This window comes from Rana temporaria, chromosome 3, assembly GCF_905171775.1.
Source record: "Rana temporaria chromosome 3, aRanTem1.1, whole genome shotgun sequence".
In the NCBI taxonomy this organism is placed as follows: Eukaryota; Metazoa; Chordata; class Amphibia; order Anura; family Ranidae; genus Rana; species Rana temporaria.
In genome coordinates this window covers 190,466,789-190,487,156 of record NC_053491.1, presented here as the reverse complement: position 1 = coordinate 190,487,156, position 20,368 = coordinate 190,466,789, and the positions used below count along the sequence as shown (strand labels likewise).

General features: G+C 42.4%; 1 protein-coding gene across 1 annotated transcript in view; it reads left to right on the top strand.

Moving 5' to 3' along the window:
• The window catches only part of TBC1D15 (TBC1 domain family member 15), a 126,747-nt gene that overhangs the window by 62,991 nt on the left and 43,388 nt on the right, over positions 1-20,368 (top strand). The window contains exons 8-9 of the mRNA XM_040343988.1: positions 9,550-9,678; positions 17,579-17,682. Coding sequence (XP_040199922.1) covers positions 9,550-9,678; positions 17,579-17,682 — 233 coding nt within the window. The remainder of the gene's footprint in view (positions 1-9,549; positions 9,679-17,578; positions 17,683-20,368) is intronic.

Genomic DNA, 20,368 nt, shown 5'->3' with positions numbered 1-20,368 from the left:
CTGATTCTGCAATAATTAATGACTTCTGTGGGAAGATGTAATTTAGCCTTTTTCTCTACATGTCTGGTTTTTGAGAGAATGTGTTTCCAAGCGAATAAAGTAGTTTTAATGCTTATTAGGTTGGGGATTGTTATCTTGGGGATAATGGCGCTAGCTATTGCGAGAGAAGGGAGGTCAAAATTGTGTGTGGCTAGGCGTTCAATGTTTACCCATAATTTGTCATTTGTTGGGTTAAACCAATGTTTCATCTGATCTAAGATAGAAGCAAAATAATAATTTCTAATGTCTGGGAGGCCCATTCCACCGTAATTTTTTTTAGTAGTAAGGATCGAGAAAGCAACTCTGGGTTTTTTTTTGTTCCAGATAAATTGTCTAAGTTTGCTGTCTAGTTGTTTAAAGAACTTAGCAGGAATTGGTATGGGGAGGCATCTAAAGAGATATAAAATTTTAGGTAGAGTTTGCATCTTGAAAGCGGCTATTTTACCAACCCAGGATAAGTTGGTTTTTTGAATATGTGATAAGTCACGGGATATTTGGCCTAAAAGTGTGGGGAAATTGGCATCATACATTTTTGTTGGAGGAAATGTGAGTTGGATCCCTAGGTATGTTATCGATTTGTTGTCCCAATTGTATTTATGTGTTGTGCGTAGAGAGTTGATTGTCGAGTCTGGTATGTTCATAGGGAGGATAAAGCATTTTTCCTGATTGATTTTATAGTATGAGACATCTTTGAATTTTTCTAGTATTGCGTGTATTGTAGGCAGAGATACATCAGGTTCTGTCAGTGTTAATATGATATCGTCTGCGAATAGTCCTAGTTTGTGCACGTCTTGGCCAATCGTAACACCACTGACGTTCGGGGATGATCGAATGTATTCTGCTAGGGGTTCTATAGCTAAGGCAAAAATTATAGGGGATAGGGGGCAGCCCTGTCTGGTTCCGTTAGTTAATGGGAAGTTTCTAGATAAGATACCTGAAGTGTAGACCTTTGCGTTGGGCTGGGTATATAATGCCATGATTGCTGAGTGGATAAAACCGTTAAAGCCGAATTTAGTTAAGGTTTTTGATATATATTCCCAATGCATTCTGTCGAATGCTTTTTCAGCATCTAAAGCTAAGAGCAGGGCGGGGGTTTGATTATTGTGTATAGAGTTAATAATATTGAGCATTCTTCTTGTGCTATCTGGGGCCTGTCTACTTTTAACAAAGCCAACTTGATCTGGTTTAATTAGAGTGGGAATTATATTAACGAGTCTATTCGCCAGTATCTTTGCGTAAATTTTCAGATCTGAGTTTAGTAGGGAAATGGGCCTATAGTTTAAAGGGGAAGTGGGATCTTTGCCTGATTTAGGTATAGTGATAATTATTGCTTCTAGCAGTTCTTTTGCGAGGGCTTCTGAGTTAGCTGCTTGATTAAATAGGTTGGAAAGATAGGGGACTAGGGTTTCTTCAAAGGCAGTATAATATTCTCCTGATAGGCCATCTGGGCCTGGTGATTTATTTTTTGGTAGTTCGTGTATAACCTTAATAATTTCTTCATCTGATATAGGTTTGTTGAGTAATTCTAATGATGTAGGATCAATGGAAGGAAGGACAATATTGTCTAAAAATGATGAGATGTTATCAGCGTTTGGTTGGGGGGTGAGAGTGTCATTTTTTAGATTATAGAGTGTCTCATAGTACAGTGAGAAAGTATCTGCTATCTCTTTAGGATTGAGGATTGTTTTGCCTGAGGTGTGGTGGGTTAGTTTATGAATTTTGTTCTTTTGTTGGCGAAGTTTTATTTGGGAGGCCATTAACTTACCTGCTCTGTTACCTTGGGAGTAGTATTTTAAATTGAGTTTTTTAAGATATTTGTCATGGTCAGCAATTAATAAGGATCTAAGATCAGATCTAAGGTTATTGAGTTGGCGTTCTAAGATTATGTTTTGGGGGTTTTTTTTGTGTAACTTTTCAAGGTTGGAAATTTCTACTAGTATTGAGTTGATCGTGTTGTTTCTATTTTTTTTCTCTCTAGCGGTGATTTGAATTAAGAGACCTCTCGCATATGCTTTGTGAGCACACCATAGAGTAGTGTTGTTAACGGACATATTATCATTTACATCAAAAAATTCTTTTAGACCTTTTTTCATCACAGATCTATGTTTCTCCTGGGAGAGGATATATGTATTGTTTCTCCAAAGATAATTGTTGGGGCAATTTTGGTTCGAATTAATATCAAGAGTGATTGGAGCGTGATCAGACCATGTTAGGTTGTGAATACTAGCATTCGCTACTTTTGTGAGGAGATTTTTATCTGTGATGAAATAGTCTATTCTGGAGTACGTCTTATGAACATTGGAGAAGAAAGTAAAGTCTTTTTCTGTGGTATGAAGGCATCTCCAGGGATCGTACAGGTCTTCTGCTGAGAAAATGTTGGAGAGACCCTTTCTGGGAGCTTTTCCTTTCTTGGAGGTGTCCATATCAGGATCCATCGGTGCGTTTAAGTCTCCACAGATCAAGAGGTGGCCTTTCTGAATTTTTCTTGTCTTCCCAATCACTTTTTGGATGAATTGGTGGGGATTTTTATTGGGGGCATAAATATTGACAATAGTGTATGTCACGTTGTCTAAGGTGGCAACCAGAATTATGTATCTTCCTTGGGTGTCAGTTTTGAGATCTATTTGTTGGAACGAGACAGTGTCTTTGATAGCTATAGCCACCCCTTTTTTTTTCTTTCTTTCGTTGCTGGAGAGGAAAATGTGGGGAAAATTATGATGTTTGAAGGTAGGTGTTTTATCCTTAGTGAAATGGGATTCCTGGATGCAAACAACATCACTTCCGAATTTAATTGCATCTGTCCACAATGCTTTTCTTTTATGAGGGCTGTTCAAGCCTTTGACATTGAAAGACATGAGTTTAAGTGGCATATCTTATCAGTTGAGGATGCTTTGTTGTAGATTCAGTCTTGTAGGAGATAGTTTTTTTGTGGGTAGATGGTATATCATTGTGGCGTAGTAATATTGTTTTGCCAGTAGATGGTGGTGTTGCTTTAGAAATAGTGTACAGGCAGCAGAAAAAAAACAGAAAATGGTGAACGAACCAGGGAAGAAAAATCAACAAAAGCTTAGTAAAACTGTGAAAAAAGAATAGGAGTTGTTGTGCTCCAACTCCTGTGTACATGACTATGTACTTCCAATCGATTGGGGGTAAAAACTTGGAGAGAAGTCCAGTCAGGAATTATTCAAAATCTGGATTCCCTGAGCTGCAAAAGGCCCTTAAACATGGGCATAAGAGATTTGTGAGGCCTCAGTTTGTGCCTGGACATTAAAACTTGTCATGAGAGGATTTTTTTTTTTTTTAATCGCCATGAGAGGATTTTTAAGCTGTTTTCCAGTCCTGGGAAATGGGACCAGGTGTAGTAGTGTCCATTTTGGTATTTTCTTGGTTTGGGAGTAGACCCCATGAGCGGAGGATTTTCAGACCCTGTTCCATTCCGTTAATAGTGTATGAGGTGCCTTTTAAAATCTACCAGAATTTTTGTGGGGAAGCCCCATTTGTAAATTATGCCATGGTTTCTCAGCACTTTAGTGATCGAGTTTAGATTTTTGCGAGCTAAGATTGTCGCTTGTGAGAAATCCGAGTAAAGGATTATTCCAGAATACGGATCTGGGAGTGGCGAGTGGCGCCGAGCGAATTGCATCAGTTGTTCCTTGACATTGAAAAAGTGGATCCTAGCAATGACATCTCTAGGTATTTTCTCTGCTATGTAATGCGGTTTAGGTAGTCTATGTGCCCTGTCAATTTCCAGCTCTTGTTGAGGAGTGGCAGGGATTAGATCAGAAATCATGGTTTTAATGAAGCGTTTTAGGTCTGGTGGCTTCACATTCTCAGGTATACCTCTGAATTCTATATTATTTCTCCGATTTCTGTCTTCAATTTGTCCGACTTTGATCCTGAGTTGTCTCATTCCTTCTCCTAGATCAAAGTGGGAGTCCACTAATTCATTGTGCGCAGCAGTGAAATCGCACATTTTATTCTCCATATAATCCACTCTTTCTCCCAGAGCATCAATCTCCAATTTAGATTTGTGCATAAGGCTAATCATATCATGCTGTAATGCACCTCTTAAAGACATGATCATATCTTTAAAGGTAGTGTCCAGTACTGGTAAATCAGTAGTGGGCATAGCCTGTAGTTTTTCATCATAGGGATTTTTGTCCAGGCTGCAGGCAAGGCCTGTATGAGGTGTGTGAGGATTACCTTGTTCAGAGGAGATCCTCCTTTTCTGCCTCACTGGACTCAGCATGTCATCCAGGCGATCGCTGTCAGGCTGGGGCTGTGTAGCTGTGAGATTTTCTCCCTCATGGAGAGAGGGAGTAGCACGCCGTTCTGCATTGCAGTGAGGTGAGGGGGCAGCGCCATCTTGTTCTCTCTGCAGCCCAGCAGGCCTGCAGAATGCGCTGAGTTTGCGGGGTCCCTCACTGTTCTTCCTCTTAGCCGACATGTCTGCTACAGTCCCGGTAAGTTCCAGTATCGCTCTGTGTTGTTTAGGGCTCACAGGTTGCTGTGTAAGTTGCTCAGGGAGATCCGTTCTCAGAGAGCTCCCTCAGAATGCAGCCATACAGTTCTGCGGCTGACCACGCCCCCCCTCCCACCCCCATTCTAAGACTGTTCTATCTACCCTGTAAAAGTTATGTATACTTACCTATTGAGAAGCTGCTTCGGTCTGGTCTCGTGATCCTGTTCCAGTGCCAGTTTTAGTGTAGAGGAGAGGTGGCAACAGATGCAGAGCCTGGGCAGTGACCTCACTAATAAGCTTACTATGGGGCATCCATTGTTGGCTGTCCCTCCTCTACACTGAAGTTGGTCATGTGACTGGACTGGAGTGGCTTCGGAATAGGTAAGTATACACACCTTTTATTTTACAGGGTAGATGGAGTAGGCTTAGAAATGGGGTGGGAGTAGAATTTGACTGTAATGACACTTTAATATCAATATATCCACTGATCTTTTGTTATACTGATTGTTGTCACTGTACATTGTTTGGGATATGCGTTATACTTGTATTTTTATCTTTTTTTTTTTGATCACGCTGTTTATTGGTATTTATATTTTTTTTACTATATTGTACAGCAGCTAGGATGGGGTTTTATGACACTAATTTATTTTTTCGAAGCACACAATTTTTTTTTTTTTTTAACTAAAGATTGATATGCTGTAAGGGGCTGTCAGAAACGAGGTACAGTCCCTTGAATCTTTCCACATTTTGTCATGTTACAACCAAAAATGTAAATGTATTTTATTGGGATTTTATGTGATAGACCAACACAAAGTGGCACATAATTGTTTAGTGGAAGGAAAATGATAAATGGTTCATTTTATTTTTTTATTTTTTTACAAATAAATATGTGAAAAGTGTGGCATGCATTTGTATTCAGCCCCCCTTTAATCTGATACCCCTAACTAAAATCTAGTGGAACCAATTGCCTTCACCTAATTAGTAAATATTCCACCTATGTGTAATTTAATCTCCGTATAAATACAGCTGTTCTGTGAAACCCTCAGTGGTTTGTTAGAGAACCTTAGTGAACAAATAGCATCATGATGGCCAAGGAACACACCAGACGGGTCAGTGATAAAGTTGTGGAGATGTTTAAAGTAGAGTTAAAGCGGATGTGCCACTAAAAAAATATATTAAAAGCCAGCAGCTTTAATATAAGGACACTTACCTGTCCTGGAGTCCAGCGCCGATCGCAGCAGATGACGAGCGATCGCTCGTCACCCTGCTGCTCCCCCCTCCATCCACGGTGAGGGAACCAGGAAGTGAAGCGCTCCGGCTTCACTGCCCGGTTCCCTACGGCGCATGCGCGAGTCGCGCTGCGCCCGCCGATTGGCTCCCGCTGTGTGCTGGGAGCCGAGTGTTCCCAGCATACAACGGGGGACGGACGGGAAGCAAGGAAAAAACCCGTCTTTTGCCCGTATCGTAGGGCCGGAAGTGGGTGCAGATACCTGTCTGTAGACAGGTATCTGCACCCCCCTCCCCCCTGAAAGGTGTCAAATGTGACACCGGAGGGGGGGAGGGTGCCGATCAGTGCGACTTCACTTTAGAGTGGAGTTATAAAAAAAAAAAAAATATCCCAAGCTTTGAACATCTTACAGAGCACTGTTCAAGCCATCATCCGAAATGGGAAAGAGTATGGCACAACTGCAAACCTACCAAGACATGGCCATCCACCTAAACTGACAGGCCGGGCAAGGAGAGCATTCATCAGAGAAGCAGCCAAGAGGCCCATGGTAGCTTTGGAGGAGCTGCAGAGATCCACAACTCAGGTGGGAGAATCTCTACAGGACAACTATTAGTCATGCACTCCACATATCTAGCCTTTATGGAAGAGTGGCAAGAAGGAAGCCAACGTTGGGGTGGTGGGGGAAGCCATAAGAAGTCCCGTTTGCAGTTTGCGAGAAGCCATGTGGGGGACACAGCAAACATACAGCCAGGGCTACAATGGAATGGTTTCAATCAAAGCATATTCATGTGTTAGAATGGCCCAGTCAAAGTAAAGACCTAAATCCAATTGAGGCTCTGTGTCAAGACTTAAAGCGGGGGTTCACCCTATGGACGGGAAAAAAAAATATTTTTTTTTTTTTACCTTAAAATCAGGCATTGTAGCGCGAGCTACAGTATGCCTGTCCCGAATTTTTTCCCCCCATACTCACCTTGTAGTCGTCCATCGAAGATACCGGGGAATGGGCGTGCCTCTGGAGACGGAGGATGATTGATGGCCGGCTCTGGCGCGTCACGCTTCTCCGGAAATAGCCGAAATAGGCTTGGTCTTCACGACGCGTGCGCATAGCCTGTGCGCAGGCGCCGTGAAGAGCCGAGACCTACTCCGGCTGTCTTCGGGGAGAGTGACGTGCCAGGGCCGGCCGTCAATCATCCTCCCTCTCCATAGGCACGCCCATTCCCCGCGGGAGCCGGAATCTACGATGGACGACTACAAGGTGAGTACGGGGTTAAAAAAATCGGGACAGGCATACTGTAGCTCGCGCTACAATGCCTGTCTCGATGGTAAAATCATGGGATTGTGGGTGAACTACCGCTTTAAAGTGCTGTTCACAGATGCTCTCCATCCAATCTGACAGAGCTTGAGCTATTTTGCAAAGAATGGGCAAAAATGTCACTCTCTCTAGATGTGCAAAGCTGGTAGAGACTTGCAGCTGTAATTTCAGAAAAAAGTGGTTCTACAAAGTATTGACTTGGGGGGTAATGTATAAAACTGCACGCCACACTTTTCACATATTTTATTTGTAACAAAAAATTGAAAACCTTTTTATAATTTTCCTTCCACGTCACAATTTTGTGCCACTTTGTGTTGGTCTATCACATACAATCCCAATAAATACATTTATGTTCTTGGTTGCAACGTGACAACACGTGGAAACATTTTCAAGGCACTGTACATGTTACAACAGACTGCTTGATATCATGTCCATTACATTCAGAGCTCCCTGCAGCTCCCTTAAAAATTTACTGGCACCCTATTTGATCTTTTTTCACCAGTAAAGAAAAACACACAAAGTGAATAAGTGTGAAAGAAATAAACCAAGTTGTTTAGCTGGTGAAATCCAAGGAATATTTTTCTTCATTGTCCTTGAGTAAGCATATCGGCATGGAAAACAGACTAATACCCAGGGCTGTAGAGGGTACTTAGTATCATGACTTGTCCACATACTGCCATGTTTGATGTTTTTCTAAATAAAGTTGACATATCCTGGAGCTGTGAGATGCCTATGCAAGTCCTATAAGAAAAAGTAGGGGGGCCTTGTCATTTGCTAGACTTTTATTTTAGGGGTTTTGAATCTTCTAGATCAGTGGTTCTCAACTCCTGTCCTCAGGGCCCACTAACAGGCCAGGTTTGCAAGATAACGGAAATACAACACAGGTGATCTCATTTCCTGCTCAGTCATTGCAGTATTCTAATCTGCATCTCCCCAAGGTAATACATAAAATTTGTCCTGTTAGTAGGTCCTGAGGACAGGAGTTGAGAACCACTGTTCTAGATGTTACTATTGAACCTCCATTTTCCTATACACAAAGTAACTTTGAAAATTCCACTTTTACTTTTATTTAGTTAATAAAACAGGTACTAGGCTGAAACATTTACTTTCAAGGCCACATTGCTGTCAGTTTTCTTTTTAAGATAGAGGGAAAAGGTAATTTGGGATTTGGTGCTGCAAATGCCTATTGTAAATAGAGTCTTAAACAGCAACAAACCGTTGCAGGTTGTCAAGTGAGATAGTATATGTCTTTAATATCTCATCTATTGCAGAAGGCAGTTACATCTTTCATGGTGACTTATTGCCATGCTCTGCTGTAAATCAGGGGTTAGTTTTCACTTTTTGTTAAGACTTGTCTGTAAACTCCCATTTAATAGTATCAATAAACAGATTTTCAAGTGTCTGTATAATAGGAACATTAACTGTTTATCCCGGGTTGAGCTGAGTGAATATACTGATGTATATATTATAACAGACGTACATTTTAACAGAATGACAAAACCCCAGATGTGCTAAGTCAGTCTTCCCTTTTATGTTTAACATAAAAAAGTTGTAAGCTGCTTGGCCTGTTTAGTCTTTAATATATCTTGCAACGATCATATTTTCTTTGATACTGTATATATTAATGGGGTTGTAAAGGTAACAAACATCTTACTTGCCTCCACGGTGCAGTTCTAGGTTCCCTCTACGGCTGTCTCGGCTCCTCCCCGCAAGAGCTAACCCCCTTCTGGGAAGCGCTCTTTCAAGGGGGTTGGCTTGCAGGTGCCCTCCTGTGATACAGTCGGTGGCCATAGCCGCTGACTGTATCACTCGGCCCCGCCCACGGCGCGCCGCTGCTATCAATTATCCAATGAATGAGCCGAGAAGCCAGCACGCGTTCACAACGCAGGACTTTCGAGGGCTCAGGTAAGTAAACGGGGGGGGGGGGGGGCGTTGGAGGGCCGCTAATCCTCTGATGTTTTTTCACCTTAATGCATAGAATGTACCTTTACAAAACCTTTAATGTGCATATGGCCATGTATTTGATTTTACATACATCTTTCTGTAGCTGAATTATTTAATACCTTCTCCTCTGTTCCGATGTATTTTAGAAATCATTTTACGGAAATGATGCAAGACATTACTCCGTTTCTCAATGTTCAAGTCTTGTGGTCTCACAGTACTCTATTACTATTCATCAAATTCTCAGCAAGGTCTTTTCTTACCAGAATAACATGTTAACACACAGGCCTCGAGCAGACAGCGGTGACTGACAGTAACCAGTTCTTTGCTCAGGGAGCCCTGAGGACTGAGCAATCGACTGTGTTTGATCACTTGGTTCTCAGTGTTAGATCCGGCAGGGGAAAGTTAAAAAAAAAAATAAAAAAACGGAAAAAATAAACCCCACGTTTAAAGTTTGAGTTTGTCTGCATGTGTACCATATTTGCTTGACGTTCCTCATTTTATTAGTTATTGTTCAAGTAAACGTTTTACCTTTTGCACCATCAATTTATAGCTTAATTATTTTAGATTGATGTCGGAACTCGCCCAGAAGTCCACCGAAGAGATCCAGTTTCAACTTCTGAATGGGACAGCCATATGGATTCAGAAGGAAGAATTCTGAACGTGGACCACCTAAAGACCTTGATCTTTAAAGGGGTGCGTCACTTTAAAAATGTATTCTTGTGCTTTCCTTTGAAATATTGTTTTCCTTTTTCTTTTTTTTTTTAGAGCTATGTCACTCATAAGTTGTTAGTTTCTAGTGATAATAAATACATTAATACCACTTCTTGCAAGTAACGCGGTTTACGAGTGTTAATACAAGCTATTATTTTTAAAAAAAATCCTGTTTTGTGAGTGTTCTCGCAAGATGAGCAGGATTCAAGCCAATGGGGTGTGCAGTACCGCATTTGGCCAGAGGTGCGAGGGTGCCGGTGACACTCAGAGCCACTCGGGGACACTCGGAAATACTCCATTCCCAAGTGTCTCTGAGCGGCTCAGAGCGCCCCCCACCTCTGGCCAAATGGGGTACTGCATACAATGGAAGTCACTGTGGAACTAATTATCTGAGTTTCCTTTGACTCCTATGGGGAAACTCACTTTGATATACAAGTGCTTTGGATTACAAGCATTCTTCTGGAACAAATTATGCTCGTAATCCAAGGTACCACTGTAATTGTGTTGCTTCATCTTCCAGTAGAATCTCCGCAAGTAAATATAGATAATCTATAATAGCCACAGAAGTGGATGACAGGTCCCTGCTGCCAGAGAAAGGGGTCCTCATTGCCCTTGAAAGATGCAAATAAAAGTTTAATTGCAGTTTTCCTACAGCACACAGTGTGCTGCTGTTAATCTATTAATCTTTACCACTTCTGGACCGCTGAACGCTGATATATGTCGGCTGATTGAAGGGGGGATATCTTTGTTATAGCAGCAGCTAGCTGTCATAACCCAGGTATCCTTTTCTTCAGCCGGTGGTCCGATCACTTTTATCGGCGGCGGGAGAGGCGGAAGCGATCGGATCCTTCTTGTGGCTGGGTATAGATACGAGCGAGGGGGAAGATGGCCCCCACCCGTCTCCATACCATAGCAGGGAGGAAGCGACGTCAAAACTTCACTTCCGCCCATAGCTCTTAAAAGGCCATTTTTTTGGGGGTAATTTTTTTCAAATTACAACAATTTCTTTCTTTTTTTTTTTTTTTTAATTGCATTTTAGTGTAAATATGAGATCTAAGGTCTTTTTGACCCCAGATCTTATATTTATGAGGTCCTGTCATGCTTTTTTTCTATTACAAGGGATGTTTACATTTCTTGTAATAGGAATACAAGTGACACAATTATTTTTTATTTTTTTAAAGAACAGTGTAAAAAATAAAAGGTAAAATTAAATAAGATTTTTTTTTTTAATTAAACGCGCCCCGTCCCGCTGAGCTTGCGCGCAGAACGAAAACGGTGTTTAAACCACACATGACAGTTGGCGCTGTAGGAGTTAGGGTTCACCTAGTGTGTGTTTACAACTGTAGGGGGGTGTGGCTGTAGGACTGACGTCATCGATCGAGTCTTCCTATAAAAGGGATCACTCGATCGATTCGCCGCCACAGTGAAGCACGGGGAAGCCGTGTTTACATACGGCTCTCCCCGTTCTTCAGCTCAGCTCCGGGGAGCGATCGCAATGGAGCGGCTATAAACAAATGGCCGCGCCGTCGTCCCGGATCGCTCCCCGAGGTAAGCCGCCCGCCGCGCGGGGGGGTCCCGATCGACCCCCCCACCCGCACCCCCACCCGCTAGAAGGCAAGGACGTATATATACGTCCTTCTGCCTGTACGTGCCATTCTGTGGACGTAAATAGGCGTGCGGCGGGCGTTAAGTGGTTAATTAAAAAAAGTGTACTTTTTCCAAAAAAAGTGCGCTTGTAAGACCGCTGCGCATATACGGTGTGACATAAAGTATTGCAACGACCGCCATTTTATTTTCTAGGGTGTTTGAAAAAAAATGTTTAATGTTTGGGGGTTCTAAGTAATTTTCTAGCAATTTTTTTTTTTTTAACTTGTAAACAACATGTGTTGGAAAGAGGCTAGGTCCTTAAGTGGTTAAACGTATGAACTATGTTCTTGATGGCACCATCTGTTGGCTCAACTTTGCTCCTGAGTCTAGCTAAGGTTTATAGCTGAAAGGAGTAGTGCACTGATTCTTACAGTTTTTTTTGTATACGTTGGCATTCAGGACCATTATATTGGCTTTTAGCCAAACTGAAAATGTGTTGCTTTTAATAGGGTGTTACTAATAGTTACTAAACCCAGTAATATGAAAATATTTCATCCGCCTCCATATTTGGACCTTGCTTTGTGCACTGGTGCGCAGTCATTTTGGAACAGGAAGGGGCCATCCCTAAACTGTTCTCAAAAAGTTGGGAGCATGAAATTGTCCATAATGTCTTGGTATTCTGACCCCTTAAGAGTTCCCTTGACTGGAACTAAGGGGCCAAGCCCAACCCCTGAAAAACAATCCCACACCATAACCCCCCCCCCCCTTCCACCAAATGATTTGGAGGGGTGGCCTAATACTTTTGGCAATATAGTGTGGATGAGCGAGTTTAGGGTGGAGGAACTTGACAGTCCTGACCTCAACCTGATGGAACACCTTTGGGATGATTTAGAGTGGAAACTGCAAGCCGGGCCTTCTCGCCCAACATCAGTGCCTGACCTCACAAATGCACTTCCAGAAGAATGGTCAAACATTCCCATAGACACACTCCTAAACCTTGTTGACAGCCTTCCCAGAAGAGTTGAAGCTGTTATAGCTGCAAAGGGTGGGCCAACTCAATATTGAACCCTACAGACTAAGACTGGGATGCCATTAAAGTTTGTGTGTGTGCATATATATATATGTGTGTGTGTGTGTATAAATATTGGCCACAGGCACAATTTTGTTGTTTATACCAAAACCATATTCAAGCTATAGTTATATAATAGATATGGGCTGAAAGTGCACACACTCTGGTTTATTTGAGGGTATCTACAGGTGAAACTTAAAAAATTTGAATATCGTGCAAAAGTTCATTTATTTCACTAATGCAACTTAAAAGGTGAAACTAATATATGAGATAGACTCATTACATGCAAAGCAAGATAGTTCAAGCTGTGATTTGTCATAATTGTGATGATTATGCCTTACAGCTCATGAAAACCCCAAATCCCCAATCGGAAAATTGTAATATTGCATGCAATTAATAAAACAAGGATTGTACATAAAAAAAATATCGGACCTCTGAAAAGTATAAGCATGCATATGTACTCAGTACTTGGTTTGGGCCCCTTTTGCAGCAATTAGTCCCTCAATGTGGCGTGGCATGGAAGCTATCAGCCTGTGGCACTGCTGAGGTTTTATGGAAGACCGGGATGCTTCAATAGCGGCCTTCAGCTCTTCATTGACATTGTTCATTGTCTCATGTCTCATCTTTATGGGGTTCAGGTCAGGCGAGTTTGCTGGCCAATCAAGCACAGTAATCCCACGGTCATTGAACCAGGTTTTGGTGTTTTTGGCAGTGTGGGCTGGTGCCAAGTCTTGCTGGAAAATAAATTCAGCATCCCCATAGAGCTTGTCTGCGGAAGGAACTATGAAGTGCGCCAAAATCTCCTGGTAGACGGATGCATTGACCCTGGACTTAATGACGCACAGTGGACCACCACCAGCAGATGACATCAATTAAGCAGGTAAAAGGTCTGGAGTTGATACTAAGTGTGGTATTTGCATTTGGAATCTATTGTAAGGCTTCAAAAACAAAGCAAATCCATCAGAGATAGCAGCAACATTAGGAGTAGGCCAAATCAATAGTTTGGTACATTCTGAGGAAAGAAGAACGCACTGATGAGCTCAGCAACATAAAAAGGCCTGGACGTCCACGGAAGACAACAGTGGTGGATTATAACAGGATCCTCTCTATGGTAAAGAAAAACCCATTCACAACATCCATACAATTTAAGGACATTCTCCAGGAGGTGGGGGTATCATTGTCAAAGTCTACAATCAAGAGAAGACTTCATAAGAGCAAATACAAAGGGTTCACCACAAGGTACAAACCATCCATAAGCCTGAAGAATAGAAAAGCCAGATTATACTTTGCCAAAAAACATCTAAACAAGCCAGACCAGTTCTGGAAAAACATTCTTTGAACGGATCAAACTAAGATTAATCTGTACAAGAAGGACGGGAAGAAAGTGTGGAGAAGACTTGGAACAGCTTATCATCCAAAGCACACAACGTCACCTGTAAAACATGGTGGAGGCAGTATAATGGCATGAACATGCATGGCTTCCAGTGGCACTGGGTCATTGGTGTTTATTGATGATGTGACACAAGACAAAAGCAGCCAGATGAATTCTGCAGTGTTTAGAGATATACTGTCAGCCCAGATTCAGCCAAATACAGCAAAGTTGATTGGACGGCGCTTCACAGTACAGACGAACAATGATCGAAAACGCACTACAAAAGCAACCCCAGGAGCTTTTGAAGGAAAAGAAGTGGAATATTCTGCAATGGCTGAGTCAATCATCTGATCTCAACCCAATTGAGTATGCATTTCGCTTGCTGAAGGCAAAACTGAAGGCAGAAAGACCCACAAAGAACCACTGAAGACAGCTGACGTTAGAGCCCGTCGAAGCATCAGAAAGGAAGAAGCCCACTCTTTGGTAATGTCCATGGGTTCCAGACTTTATACAAAAAAAGAGGAAAGGTCTGGTGTCCCCAGTGACACACTTCTATCCCTGTTACATATAGTCAAAACAAAAGGATTCGCCCCGGGACTTTAAATGAAGTGGGTAACGTTTCCGCCAGTAAAGATAACAGTACTTGTATAGCAGCCCTCAAAATTTCCACTCGCCTACTAGCATTTGGCGAGTGGATTTAAGCTGGGGGCGAGTGATGACAGGGCTGCATGACCAATCTCCCTCCAATCTGTGCCTACACTTAGAGTCCTGATGAGATTGGCGGCCGAAGAGGAAAGGTGCATGCTCGGGTAAAGTAGTCTGGTGAGCCGCGCACAGGCAGAGCAGTACACAGGTGCTCTCCTTACAATTCTCATTAAGCCATGGGACCTAACAGTATGACCTCTCTGAGCCTGCCCCCCTCCCCCGGGCCCAGATCAATGTAGCTGCAGCGCTCACTGAAAGTTGCCCTGACATGAGAGCGGCAGCCTTCTAGTTTGTGCAGTTTTCTTCTCCTTGTGCTCTATGTAAGTGTCCAACAGTTTAGCCTGAGCACTGTGAACAGACTGGTCTCAATGTGTGCTGTGCTATGGTGTCAATGGCTGTGCAGTTGTGTGGACCTCAGCCCTGGATTGTACTCCCTCCCGCTGTGCTGCAGCTCCTCTCCTCTCTGCCAGCCTGAAAAAAAGGTCCGATCTGCCCCCAGTGCCCTGTCCCTCTGGTCTGCCCCCAGTGCCCTGTCCCTCTGGTCTGCCCCCAGTGCCCTGTCCCATTTTGTTGAAGTTGTTGTTGGTAATATTTAATTTTGTAACTTGATTCTGCATAAAACATTGTCATTCCATGAGATAATCTACGAGGGCGTGTTTACGGATGCAATTAGGCGCAGGGCAGTGTATGAATTAAGTGGGGCAACTGGTGGCGAGTAACTCTTGAGGCCTGGCTAGTAGCTCAGGACTTGAAATTATGAGCCCTGTTGTATAGTATATAATTTATTCAAGTAAAATTGTTTACATGCGTAAAGTAAAATTGTTACATACATAGATAACACCAACAATTGCCAATTGAAACGATACATAAACAATAAATGTTAGTACACAAGTATAATAGTGGACAGAGTACACAGGCATCGTACTACTCGACTAGCCTAGTTTCGCAAGATCCAGCTCGCTCTTCAGGGGTGTGTAACACTGTACCACTGAGCTTGACCATGGCTACAAGTATGCGGCCCCAAGACGGCAGCAGCAGGTGCCTCACCCAGGAGCTGAGGGGGCGGAGTCAAAAAGGGACCCCTCCAGGGGCCAAACGGAGAGCAGGCATGGCATAGGTATAGTGATGTATCCATAGAGACCTCATAGTCCATAAAAAGTATAGGCCGAGTATGGTGAATATCCCAAGTATAAAAGTAAGACACAGCAGGCAATCTCCACAGCTGTGTGTGTCCTCAGTGAAGAGTGAAATGAAAAGGTTCCAGACTTTAGGCAGTCATTGCCAGTAAAAGATTCTCAACAAAATATTAAAAGTTAATATTTTATTTATGATTGTATTCATTTGTCCAATTACATTTAAGCCCCTAAAAATTGAGGGGGGGGGGGGACTGTGTATAAAAATGGTTACAGTTCCTAAAAAATAGTACTTGATATTTATGTTCAACCCCTTGAATTAAAGCTGAAAGTCTGCACTTCAAATTCATTTGGATTTTTAATTTTATTCTGGTAGCATACAGAGCCAAAAGTATGAGAATTTTGCCGGAACCAAAGTATCCGGCGGAGGAAACTTGCACAGGGAGAACATGCAGACTCCGGCAGGTAGTGTCGTGTTTGGGATTTAAACCAACGACCCTAGTGCTGCTAGGCGGAAGCGCTAACCCCTATTCTACATTATGCTACTTCTTTGTTGGGCCTCATGCACAATGGGTGTCTGTTTAGCCCCCCTGAACACCAGAACTCCTAGCAGGAGAAAAGCTGTCAAAAGCTCCTAAAGGCATGTATCGCATATAAGTTTAGATGCGTTTGGCCAGAATATTAATGTATTCTGCCCATTGGAATGCATGAATGCTCAAACGCTAGATGCGTCTAGCGTTTGGCATGTTCAGCGGTTTTTCAGCTCTTCTGCTACCTCTCTTAAACATGCCTGTTTGGTGGAGTTTTTTTTTCTACCTGTAAACGCTCCTCTTTCATTATGCCTTTTAAACACCCATTTATGTATGGACACACAGACTTACACAGAGGTGCTTTTATAGGCTAAAAAAAAAGCCAAATGCTTGTAAAAGTGATATTTTTTTTTTTAGAACCCAGTGTCTATGAGGCCTAAAAGTAGATTTCTGAAACATTTTCAGCTCTTCTGCATTTTCCTGATGCTAGAACGAAATCAATCGTGGCACATAATTGATTTGGGTGAGGGGGTTTAAACATTAAAGACAAATCATTTCACATTTTAATACTCAACTGTTTTTTTGTTCTATGCATTTTAGTCTTTTTTTTTTTTTTTTTAACATCTTTACTTTAAATGCCTTTTCATTTAGGGAATATCCATCAAATTAAATTATAAAATAAGCCTTACATTTCCAAAAAGATAACATACGGTAACTGAGGTGTAAGCGTTCTTTAAAACTAATTTTATAAACGCTCCATCCTTTCCCACATCCTCTCTCTTGGTGTTTATCACAAAGTAAATCAAGTGTAAAGCCAGGGTAGTTATGTGTAACTCTATTTCAATATTCTGCTTGGTTATTTCCAGAATCCATGCTACTTTCATCACATCTTGTCAACATTTAATTTCTCTCCACTGCTCAGTACATTGCTTTTTTGCTGTGACTAGTCACTTTTGTAGTTCCACATTTGACAGCTCCTCTTTGAACTTGATAAGCAGGAACCTTTTGTATTTGGTAGCGATAGCATAATCTTAATCACTTGAGTTCACAAATGCATTTCCCAGAAAACCATTTGGTCTGTTTTACAAATACAGAGTGATGTATTTTTTGCTGCATCCAAAATGTCACTTGTGAAGCGTTGAGATTCTGTACTCACTGACCTCCTTATATCACCAAAGCAGTCCTTGTAATCTCTTTACAACATGAGCATATCCTCATATGTTCAGAGCAGCCTATGCATCTAAGACGGCGATAATCTTTGTAGAGAAGGCTTTGTACACTATTTCTTATTAAAAGGATGGCTTTATGGATTTTCAGCCTTGCTCAGTGCTTTTGAGTTTCATGAACTGCATCTGTAAAGCTACTTTTACTGGTGTCTAATAATCTAAGTTGAACAGTTCATTTCAAATACAACTTTCCTAAACATTCGCAAACATTTTACTGCAGTTAAGGTGGAAGGGCTAATTGCAGTTGTGTTTTCCTGCAGGGGCTCTGCCATGCCATAAGAAAGGAGGCTTGGAAGTTTTTGTTGGGCTATTTTCCATGGAACAGCACAAGAGAAGAACGGGCTCAGCTGCACAAAAGGAAAACGTATGTACTTGGATAAATGTTGCCAACTGTATATGTTATATGTAACCAAGAATAAATTGACACATACATTTAGGTTTAAAGTGAAAGTAAAGGCAAAACCTTACTGCCGAATCAAGGAGATGTTGACCTTCGCCTCCTCGATCCTGGAGGTGAGGGTGTATTGGCACAAGGCAATGGCTTCTAGTACTCTGGCAGTGTCGCACGGAGGTCCAGTCATCATTCTCTTGGAGTGGGGCGCCGCCATCTTCCTCCCCCGGGCCTCGCTCCTCGTGGCGGTACTTGTCTAACTTGGCGATGGCGCCGGATCATTTCGGAGAAGGCATGGCAGCTCAGGGTCGGGTAAGCAGCCTAAGGCTTTCTGGCGTCTGTTTGCGGGGAATATAGCCCCCAGGTTTAGGTAGAAGGATAAGTCTCGAGCGGAGCACTCACACTGCACGTCCTATTCCATGCAGCTCCAGACCACGCCCCCGGCAAAACCTTACTTACTCTAAGCCTTCTCTTGGCCGCATTCTAAGCCTAATGTATCTAGCCCTGTACACTAAAAATCGCTATACTTGCCTTTTCTGAAGCTGCTCTGGTCCGGTCTACAGTGGCAGATTCTGTGTGCAAGAGAAAGACGACAACAACGGCTAGGAAGTGACGTCACCCATAGAGTTACTATGGGGCTTCCATTGTTAGCTGCCTCCCCTATACACTGAAGCCGCCGCTGACAGCATAGTGTGGGACCTGACTATAGCGGCTGCAGAACAGGTTTAAGTATAGTAATTTTCTTTATTACAGGGCTAGATAGATTAGGCCTGTGTTCAAGAGAAAGACAACAACAATGGCTGGGAAGTGACGTCACTCATAGAGTTACTATGGGGCTTCTGTTGTTGACTGCCTCCCCTACACACGCCTACACACTGAAGCCCCCGCTGACAGCATAGCGTGGGACCTGATCGTAGCGGTTGCAAAACAGGTTAGGTATAGTATTTTTCTTCTTTACAGGGCTATATAGATTAGGCTTAGAATGTGACTGAGAGTAGGGTTAGAGTTAGTTAGATTTTGCCTTTACTTTCACTTTAAAGCGGTTGTAAACCGCATATATAATTATTTATTTATTTTTTACCTGCAAGGCAAAATGCATAATCAGCTAGTATGCACCGCATAATAGCTGATTATGAAATACTTACCTCAAAACGAGGTGAACAACACTTACCTGGTTCACGCCGAGCGAGATGTCATCTTGCTCCGGCGTGTCTTCCGGGTATCGGCGCTCCAGCGATGTGATTGGCTGGAGCGGCGATGACGTCACTCCCGCGCGCGGGAGATTTAAAATCGGCAAGGTCCGGCGGCTGCCGGATCTTTCGCCGTGGATTCCCCCCTGCGCATGCGCCGCCCGCATTGCGAGGGGAATATCTCCTAAACCGTACAGGTTTAGGAGATATTCTTTATACCTACAGGTAAGCCTTATTATAGGCTTACCTGTAGGTAAAAGTCAAAAATAAAGGTTTACAACCACCTTAAGTTGATCTATTCACAAGTGTAATTTTTAAGGGTCATCATCTCTATCCCATAACATGAAACATGCTAAAGATAAAATAATCAACCGTATTTTCTGGCGTATAAGACGACCTTTTATGGTTAAAAATCGGGGGTCGTCTTATACGCCGGATGCAGAGTCAGTCATACTGTGGGCATCCATTGTTCAAAAGCTGTGCCTCCTCCTCCTGTTTTCAGAGTTTACAGCAAGTGGTGGCTTAAAATGTAGTGTAGTGAGGGGTGTAAAATCTTTATCACTAATTATCTAGAAGTTTGTGATAACTGAGCAGTTAAAGTTGAACTCGAGCAGATATTTAAGACGCAAATTAATGGGGCTTTGTATTCATTTATACATAATTAAACCTATCTTTTTTTTTTTTTTTTTTTTTACTTAAGCAGTGTACAGTAAGTAATTGGGTCAGCTTCTGACAATTGCCTGTACAAGCGAAACTAGACCATCTGATAGGGAAAGAGAGCAGAGTGACAGAGGAGCTTTATTGGTCTGCTGCTCTTTACTTTTCCAATGATTTTTATTTAGATGTTTAATTAAGGTACAAAAATCCCCCCCCCCCCCCTCCGCCCAAAAAAATTCCACTCACCCCCACATATACGCACGTACAAACATAAACGCACATGGCGGGGCACCTATGCTTGAAAACGTTGATTGCGATACCCATTAGATTGTATAAGGTATACTACAGCGCTACTATATATAATATAAAGAAAAAACAACAAAAATACCTAAACGTGTCGAGTGACGTAATGCGTGGGGGAGGAGCCTAAGTAACGGGATCTACGGATTCGTATCCGTTTGAGGAGATCATCACACTGAGCGGCAGCAACAGCTTCTATCTGTCCGTGGATTCGTGAGTGCATACACAGATGGTGTAGTCCCTGCCCCCCCTTATTATACAACATTGCACCATGAGTTTTTTCCTTCTTTCCCCTTTTGTCTCCTTATGAGCTGTGGTATTTTTCGGAGTCTTTTCAAGTGTCCGCCTGAATCAGTGATAGGAAGCACTGTGGATCATCCAGCTCAATACAGGACTTCCTATCTGAAGTCAAACACTGTGATACTGTGTTATTGGTTTGCCTTTGTGTTTTTTGCTTGCATTTATTTTCACTGGCACTGATTATTTTGGCACTTGCTACCAGTGTGCATGCC